Source organism: Cyprinodon variegatus, unplaced genomic scaffold, assembly GCF_000732505.1.
Source record: "Cyprinodon variegatus isolate N-32 unplaced genomic scaffold, C_variegatus-1.0 Scaffold1334, whole genome shotgun sequence".
NCBI lineage: Eukaryota > Metazoa > Chordata > Actinopteri > Cyprinodontiformes > Cyprinodontidae > Cyprinodon > Cyprinodon variegatus.
Genome location: NW_015151787.1, coordinates 147,929 through 156,386, shown reverse-complemented (window position 1 = coordinate 156,386; position 8,458 = coordinate 147,929). Strand labels below are relative to the sequence as shown.

The following is an 8,458-nucleotide window of genomic DNA, read 5'->3' as shown; positions in this document are numbered from 1 at the left end:
AGATGGAGTTCCTCTGAACAGCTGCACACTCAGTTAATCCAAACAGGAAGTGAACAGGTCCAAACAGCAGCACTAAGATTCTATGCCCCAACATCACCTATGATATACCGGCACCAATATGTGGGAAAAATATTACTTCAAGTGTTGCAAAAAAGTAATAATAACATATTCCCAAGAAATGAGTCTTGTGGAAGTAAAATAAAAGAAGACTGGTCAGGCTAAAGTTTGGATTAATAGTCAAATGTGAAAAAAACTAAATAATAACAAAATGTACAAATTCACTTAATATGACTAGATGAAGACAGAGAACAGACCATATACATTATATTGTTTTCATGCTTCAAAAGTTTATTTAATGCAAGGCTAAAGGAAAGAAAAAGGTTTTACTCAAATAATCATTTATAAAACATTCACTCTGCTCGAATCTACCTTTTGTTTTATATGTAATTATATGAAGTAAATAGAAGAAGCTTTTAGAAAATAGGATTTCTATGTGGCAGAATAACTGAAAGACAATATAGCATCCTCCACCGGTTCTGGTTTAAGCTAATTTATACCAGAAAAAGGCTTCCTCTCGGACTGCTCAGACTTTCTTGGCACAGACAGATGGGCGACGAGCACAACATTGGAAGTCAACCCAGCACTTTGCAGCTAAGCACAATAAAAAAAAATAAAAAATCTGTTAATATCACAGAAACAAAATGCTGTTTACAAAGAACTATGATTGCAGGGAAGCTTGATATTCTACAACCGTTCTCCCAAACAAAAACATGAAACAATCAACAATACATGCCCCTGTATTTAATCCAGTAAATGTAATAGTGTTCTAGCTATAGTTTTACTAACATATTTAACCTGCTAATTACCCATTACTCCTTTAACTGCTTGAAAAACATACACTTATGTGTGATATTTTCTTTTACCATAATAGTTCATCTCCAAACAGTGCTGGTTGCCTTGCACATTGTTAGGCTCTCCTGGACACCAGTTTGTGTAGTGGAATTCGCTTCCATCGCTCCAAAACCAAAGGCTTGTCTGAAAGAAAGAACCCAACAGATAATAAACGTCTTTCAATCATTTATCAAAATACTTAACAAATAAACTAACTAGTAAAAAAATACCTTCTGTGCGTTATAGCCTCCAATCCATGCTGAGTTGGACCCATAACTTGCCATTTTTATTACATTCTGAATCTGATGGTACTCCCTTAGGTTATGAACTGATGCCAGGTGTCCCCCCATGGACATGCAGTTCTTCTGCAGACAAAAAAAAAATGATTTACAGAAGTAGTAGCTGCATTTTGTTAATTAACAATCATAAGATAAGTGAGTAAAATAGCATAAGAGAACAATGTTATTGAAAATCACCTCAGCTGAAGCCCAATTCATGGGCAAGGAAACATAGTGGTAGCAGTTACCGTTGTACTCAGACCAGCCAGAAGGACAAGAAGCAGATCTCTGGATCAAGTCCATTGATTCTAAAACAAATGGAGAGCCTTAGTTAAAAGCAATGTATTTCAGCATTAGAATAAACTTTATTCTTCATGATCCTATTAAAAAACAAAACTCACTGACCTTCATCAGCAGAGCCATCATCTGGAACAGCTGTGGGCATTTTAAACAACAGGAATTAGTGAGTTTGTTTGAGTCTTAGTAACTTTACAAACTCTGTATACTTGAGAAATGCTTACGATCAGCTCCGGCCCATGCCATCTCAGAGAAAACCAGGACACACAAAACCAGCAACTTCATGATGGAAGTGATGAGATGATGGAGATATACAAGCTGAAATCAATGAAAAATAAGTTAGAGATGTTATGAACATTTAAACTCACCAGTGAGTGAAATAGAAGAGCAGAGAGTCGATCAGCAAACCTGATTCAGAATGGTTTGTTTTCTTCGTCTGCCAGGACCACCTAGGGCTCAATGTGCCATCCCAGGCTTCTTATAGAGCTACCAACCTTTTCGTCATCATAAAAATAAGGAAATGACTCAGAAACTAATTCCACAGAATAAAATTACATGATCAGATCTGGTTTTTAACCTGTGTCACAGTTTACCAAAGTCCATTTATGCCTGTCATGGCTGTGAAAGTTGCAACAACTCCCTGAAAACTTTTTTGTAAAATGTGGGGTCTACAGGCCATTTGTGGCCCTCTGGGACTTTTCTGTAGCTCTTGATTGCAATAACGAATTGTTTAAATTAGGTTTCCCATTGATACATATTTAAGAAATATATTAGGGTGTTATTCTGATTTAGAAAAGAATGCAGCAAAATTACATCGTTCCTACAATCTCTCACACATGTGAGGTGAAGCACACATTTTTGACCTTCTTTCAGTCATATATTTGCTTGTGGTTTCATTCAGATGCAAATGCAACAAAAATCCAGTGGCATTCACAGAACTGACTTTTTTAGGCAGATTTAATAAAGCCAAAGAAATGAAGCAAGATAGTGCCATGTTCTTAAAAGACACACAAAATATGGAACAAAAATCAATCTATATTCTTTGTTTGTTTTTTTCATTTTAACCAGGACATCCAAAATACTTTTATATTTCAAATTTGTGATGATTTGCAGATCCTTGCCTTAGTGTTATATCTGGAACCCTTCGGGAAGTTTAAATTAAATGAAAATTGGCTTTCTATCCAAGAGTTTTTTACTTGCCACCGGACGGTTTGCCAGAATCGCTTTGAGGCCAACCGATAGTCTTTTTCCATGGCCTCTCCGAACTCCCCCCAGGCCCGAGATTTTGCCTCTGCAACCGCCTGGGCCTCGACACGGTTGGTCTCACGGTACCTGCTTGCTGCTTCAGGAGTCCCACAAGCCAGCCAAGCTCGATAGGACTCCTTCTTCAGCTTGACAGCATCCCTTACTATCCGTGTCCACCACCAGGTTCAAGGATTGCCAACACGACAGGCACCGCAAACCTTACGGCCACAGCTACGGGCAGCTGCATCGACAATAGAGGCAGAGAACACAGCCCATTCGGACTCCATGTCTCCAATCTCCCTCGGAACCTGAGAGAAGCTCTCTCGGAGGTGGGAGTTGAACACCTCCCTGACCTACTGTAGGGCTCCACCAGACGTTCCCAGCAGACCCTCACTACACGTTTGGGCCTGCCGAGTCTTTCAGGCTTCCTCCTCTTCCAGCGTATCCAGCTCACCACAAGGTGGTGGTCGGTGGAAAGCTCCGCCCCTCTCTTCACCCGAGTGTCCAAGACATGCGGCCGAAGATCAGAAGATACGACTAAAAAGTCGATCATCGACCTTCAGCCTAGGGTGTCCTGGTGCCAAGTGCACCGATGGACATCCTTATGCCTGAACATGTGTTCATTATGGACAATCCATAACTTGCACAGAAGTCCAATAATGATTGGGTTCAGAGCTGGGAGCCCGTTCCTCCCAATCACGCCCCTCCAGTTGTCACTGTCGTTTCCCACGTGGGCGTTGAAGTCACCCAGCAGAATGATGGAATCCCCGGGAGGGGCGCTTTCTAACACCCTCCCCAGGGATGCCAAGAAGGCCTGGTACTCCATACTGCCATTCGGCCCATAGGCCGAAACAACTGTCAGAGTCTTCGCTTCAACCCGAAGGTGAAGGGATGCGACCCTCTCGTCTACCGGGGTGAGACCCTCTGAGACGGCTGAGCTAGGGGGAGACAAGCAGCCCCACCCCCTCCGCTGAACTCAATTTTCCTAATTTATTTATTTGATGTAACCCACTCTCTTTTGAACAGTAGACTGATTAAATATCCATTGAATTCACCTTAGAGTATCTTCAGTGATCAGTGTTTCATTTATATTCACTTTGCTACAGTTTGACAAACGTAGCTTGTGAGGTTTAACATATTCAAATATAAGCTCCAGAATCAGTCACTCTAAATGCAGTGTACAATACCATTCTAGTGTAGCAATTGGTAGATGTCTTTAAGTTAAAACTGCTTCTAAACTCCTGGTCCCCTGGTCCCCCGTGCGTACACCCAGTCTCTTTGTGTCTTTTTTTTTTTTTTTTTTTTCTTTTTTTTTTTTTTTTTTCCTCTCCTGCCTCTAAGTGAACAGCTGCTCTGTGTGAACCACCTTCTGTACCTTAATGTTGGGCGGGGTTGGGGGTTTAAAGCACTCAAATGTACTAATCGATCTTCTTACCTTTAACATGTTTAATTTTAAGACATCGTAAATTGTAAATATATCAATCAATATATTTCTTATATTTTCAGCTTCAGGTTTACCTCCTAAAATCACAGAAACATTGACAGCATTTGCATAATGAATGGAACGAAACATAACCAAAACCAAACCCTTTTTGATAGAAATTATGTAGACCAGATCATATTTCTTGAAAATCTGTTTATACTGAAAAACATTTCATACCCCAGACAGACATTGAATAAGCAGAATACAACAGGCAGTTAGACAAACACAGAATATAAAGACAGACACATGCCGGCTTCTAACATAGTGTTGTTTATAATAATATAGCTCTGTTTCTGTATTTAAACAGATACAGAATGCAATGACATTTGAAATCTTCCAGGGTGTGTGTGTCAGCGCACAGTCAGCAGGCTCATAGTGCGAGGAGAGAGGAAGAAATGGTAGGGGGCTTTTTGCCTCAGTGCAGATGAGAGAAAAAAAAACGAAAAGAAAATGTGTTTTGAAGCTTTTAAACGTTGCCTTACAAAATTTAAACTTGTCTTATATCCCCAGTTTATGTAATAATTTCTTCTGTTGCAATTAACAACTTATCGACCAAATATGTTTAAACATTGGGCAAAAATAACCCTTTTTAGTTAGAAATTGGGACACAGTAGCAAATATAAGTGAAAGCAGACGTCCTTTGCAGATATAGATTGATCACTTTTCTCTCCCCGCTTTGTTACTAACTCCATCTCCTAATGCTATTTGTCATCTCACCTGCAACACTTGCCTTTTTCTAATAGCTATGTGGGACCTTTAATGACCAGAAAACGTCCATGAACTGAACCAGACCTCCTCCTGACTTTTCTGACTCCTTTCTCTGACTACGGACCTCCTGTCCAAGCTTGCACAATTGACAACTAAAATTTTAAGGCACAAAATATTTTAATATATAGTATATACACCACCTTCCATCAAATCACCAAACCACGCCCACATTCCAAAGTGACAGCCGTAACTCCCGCCCCGATAGATAAAATACCGGAAGTCCCACCTCCATGAATATAAAATTAATATAAAAAATTAATAAAAAAATTAAAAATAAAAAAAGTAATAAAAAATAAATATAAAAAATAAATAAATAAATAAAAACAAATTATTAAAACAATGTATAAAAATGTATAAAACTTTACAATGTGAAAACCTTTCCTCAGGCAGCAGAACGCTACAAAACTTTTGCAATCCATAGACTGTCATACATCAAGTTTGTATGGTAAATATTTCCATCAATGACTGAATTGTGAGGAGAAAAAAAAAAGGATTCTGTCTATTTAAAAAAACCAAGGCAGTGAATCGAGTGAACAAAAACTAACTTTAAACATAATGCATTTTAGGCGCTTTGTGGCTCAGATCGTGACGCTGTGGTTCCTACCATATCCACTGATCGAATCAGGACTTGCCAAAGACAGATACCGCCACTTTTGAATATATATAATGCCCATTCAGAAAAACAGTTTGGCTCGCTGTTCCCAAACCTAATAGGGACGCTGACACAACCTGAGCGGCTTATTTTTCCACCCACCTTAATTGTTGACTGAGTGAGCACAGGTGTATGGATTTAGATAACAGCGTGGAAAAATACAGACATCTTAGGGTTTAAGTAACTGTTCAATATTTGTATAGAGCCGTGCAGGGTCAGAGGTCACTAAGTCACCTACCTTAATTGTTAACTGAGTGAGCACAGATAATGCGGGGGAGCAGTTTTTTTCCACAACCATTTTAAATAGATTGTGTTTTTAAGGTTAGGAAAGACCGCTAGATGCGAACCAGCTCGTCCATGTTTACTTCCGCAAACACTGAGCATGCCGGCTTGTGACCTTATTGAATCCTCTACTGCGCATGCCGGACGCTTAAGCTGTATGAATGGATAAAATTACATCTTTGATTTTAAATAAACGAATAGAAGTCTACATAGAGGGCATCATGGGAGTGAACTGAGTTGTTAGAATGCTGTTTTTTTGCATTGCATCCTCAAAAGCTTGATTGAATGATTTATCTGACTGTTTTGTCGACATTCCCGTTATCAAAGATCCAACTAGTGCAGGGGTTTTCAAAGTATGAAAGGGTGAGCCCCCCCTCCAGGGAGCACTATGCCTGCTGCGCCCCCCCCACAAAAAAAAAAAATAATAATCAACCCATACACAAACAAATGCCACTAAAAAACACCTTGTACTGTAATTGCTTTTATTTTAGAACCATCTCATCATTTAAAATGACACTATCTGAATGAAATTTTATATATGAACATTTCAACACATTTCCTCCCATTTGAATTATTTTATCGGGGCCTTTGTATGGCAAATACGCCCTTTTTTCATTTTTCTAATGATAAGAACAACCCCAAACTCACTTTTCAACTGTTTTCTCAAACAAACGTTACATCTGAGATTCTGAGTTTAATGTCTGAGATACCAACAGTGTTTTCACATCTCAACAACAACATTGTGATCAGATCTTCATTGAGAGCTGTGAAAATTCAGTCCCTACTGACAGCCAAAAGTGCGCAAGTGACACGTCACTCATCTTCTGTTTCAAGTCCATGTCACAGCTCAGCTCAGCCGGAGCCTCTTCCTCTCCTGCTGAAAGTCCATCTTTGAGTGTCACGGGGAAGGAAAATGGGTTGAATGTGCTGAATAAGAACATTGTTGAACTTTTTTAAGGCACAATGAAGTTCTATTTAATATATTCATCCAACTCTTAAATATATTAATCTTTATTATAAAACTGATTTTATTGGAACATATAAAACTTGCCTTCAAAAGTAGCTACCAAACTCCAGCAGGCTGAGATGCTATAAGCGCCAAAACGAAATATGCTAATAATTAATCTATTTCCTTTCCGTTTTAATTATTACTATGCTATATTTAACAAGGCAAGCAAAAACAGTGCTCAGTTTCTCCATATTATGTAATGGAATTCAGTAGGGATGACAGTTTATCGTATTTTCATAATTTTTTTTAAGCTTGTAAAATAAATAATACACAAATTCAAAATGATAAAGAAAAAAATATTTGTCTAATTTGATTAAAGGTTTATGTTGGATTATATTTTATTTGCTGAATAGATTTTATTGCGCGCCGAGAACGTGCAAGCAGTGCGCAGTTGCACAAGCGTGCAGCTTTGAAGAACCATTGGTGCTCACACTGATAGTCAATAGATGGAGATTATAACCAGGTCAGTCATTGTCTGGGGGCCCCAGCGAGCTCAGGCCCTAGGCAGTTGCTTGCTTTGCTTGCCTTGTTGCAACGGGACAGAATGTTATGAGTAAGGCCTGAGAAAGAGTCTGGCTTGTTATGACAATGATCTTTTTTACAGCAAACAATCCCAAATAGGATAAAACTATCTCCTTTCACTCAGATACAGTTTAGCCTTGCAGCTGTGAGTCCTGAGTGAATAAATTTAGAAAGTAAATAAAATATTGAGGAGAGATTGTAAATTGATTTTTTCCCATGTCAGACCAAGAATACATGCCAATTTCTTAAATATCATATGTAGCTTCGATTTCGCAGTCATCATGAGCAATGAAAACATATTTGGTGTAAGATGGCGGGATCTAGCAGTGCTCTGATCGCTCATGTTGCTTAAATTCACATGCATTGTGATGTCTGAGCAGGTTAATACAATAAGGAGCAACTATTAGTATATATTTTGTTTTACAAAACTACCAAATCTCGAACTTGTCTCCATACAATTAGTCAAGGCCTGACAAAACCAGACCATCATCAGCTGAGATCGATCCCAAGACTGGGAAAATAACAGGTCAGAACTGTTCTAGAGACCAAAACTGGTCTCTGGACAAAGAGCGGTCTCTAGACCTCCAGGATCAAGATCATACATGATTATGAAAAGTTGAAATAATACTTAGTACATTAATCTTCTTTAAAAATAACCATTAGCAGCAGATAATTTCTACTTGTACTGTAAGGATGAGCTCCTACTAAGATTCTATACCCCAACATCATCTATGATATACCGGCACCAATATGAGTGAAAAATATTACTTTAAGTGTTGCAAAACAGTAATAATAACATATTTCCAAGAAATGAGTCTTGTGGAAGTAAAATAAAAGAAGACAGGTCAGACTAAAGTTTGGATTAATAGTGTTGGGATCCTCAGGCTTGCCCACCAGAGGGCGCCGAGGATCCTCTTCTGCTCTTTGTTTTTTTTCTTAGGTTTGGAGTTACTGTGGGGATCTGGAGATTACCCTCTGTCTCCAGCAGGATGCGCTGTGGGTCTTCTGGAGCTGGAACCTTCCTGCACACC

General features: G+C 38.9%; 1 protein-coding gene across 1 annotated transcript; it reads right to left on the bottom strand.

Annotated features, from left to right (window-relative positions):
• Positions 1-335: 335 nt before the first annotated feature.
• On the bottom strand, positions 336-1,972 carry LOC107102873 (galactose-specific lectin nattectin-like). Its single transcript, XM_015402319.1, has 7 exons — positions 1,875-1,972; positions 1,691-1,784; positions 1,575-1,604; positions 1,368-1,477; positions 1,122-1,256; positions 924-1,035; positions 336-651 (listed from the first exon to the last, which is right to left on the bottom strand). The coding sequence occupies exons 2-7, from the start codon at positions 1,749-1,751 to the stop codon at positions 584-586; spliced, it is 516 nt and encodes a 171-aa protein (XP_015257805.1). The 5' UTR covers positions 1,752-1,784; positions 1,875-1,972; the 3' UTR covers positions 336-583.
• Positions 1,973-8,458: the final 6,486 nt, after the last annotated feature.

What these genes read in the sequence shown, in the direction of transcription:
- LOC107102873 (XM_015402319.1), bottom strand. Translation starts at nt 1,751, where the DNA reads ATGAAGTTGCTGGTTTTGTGTGTCCTGGTTTTCTCTGAGATGGCATGG. An exon ending in GGCATGGGCCGGAGCTGATC is followed by an intron (nt 1,605 to 1,690) that starts GTAAGCATTTCT and finishes AAATGCCCACAG; the next exon opens with CTGTTCCAGATGATGGCTCT. An exon ending in TTTGGAGATGAACTATTATG is followed by an intron (nt 652 to 923) that starts GTAAAAGAAAAT and finishes TATTGTGCTTAG; the next exon opens with CTGCAAAGTGCTGGGTTGAC.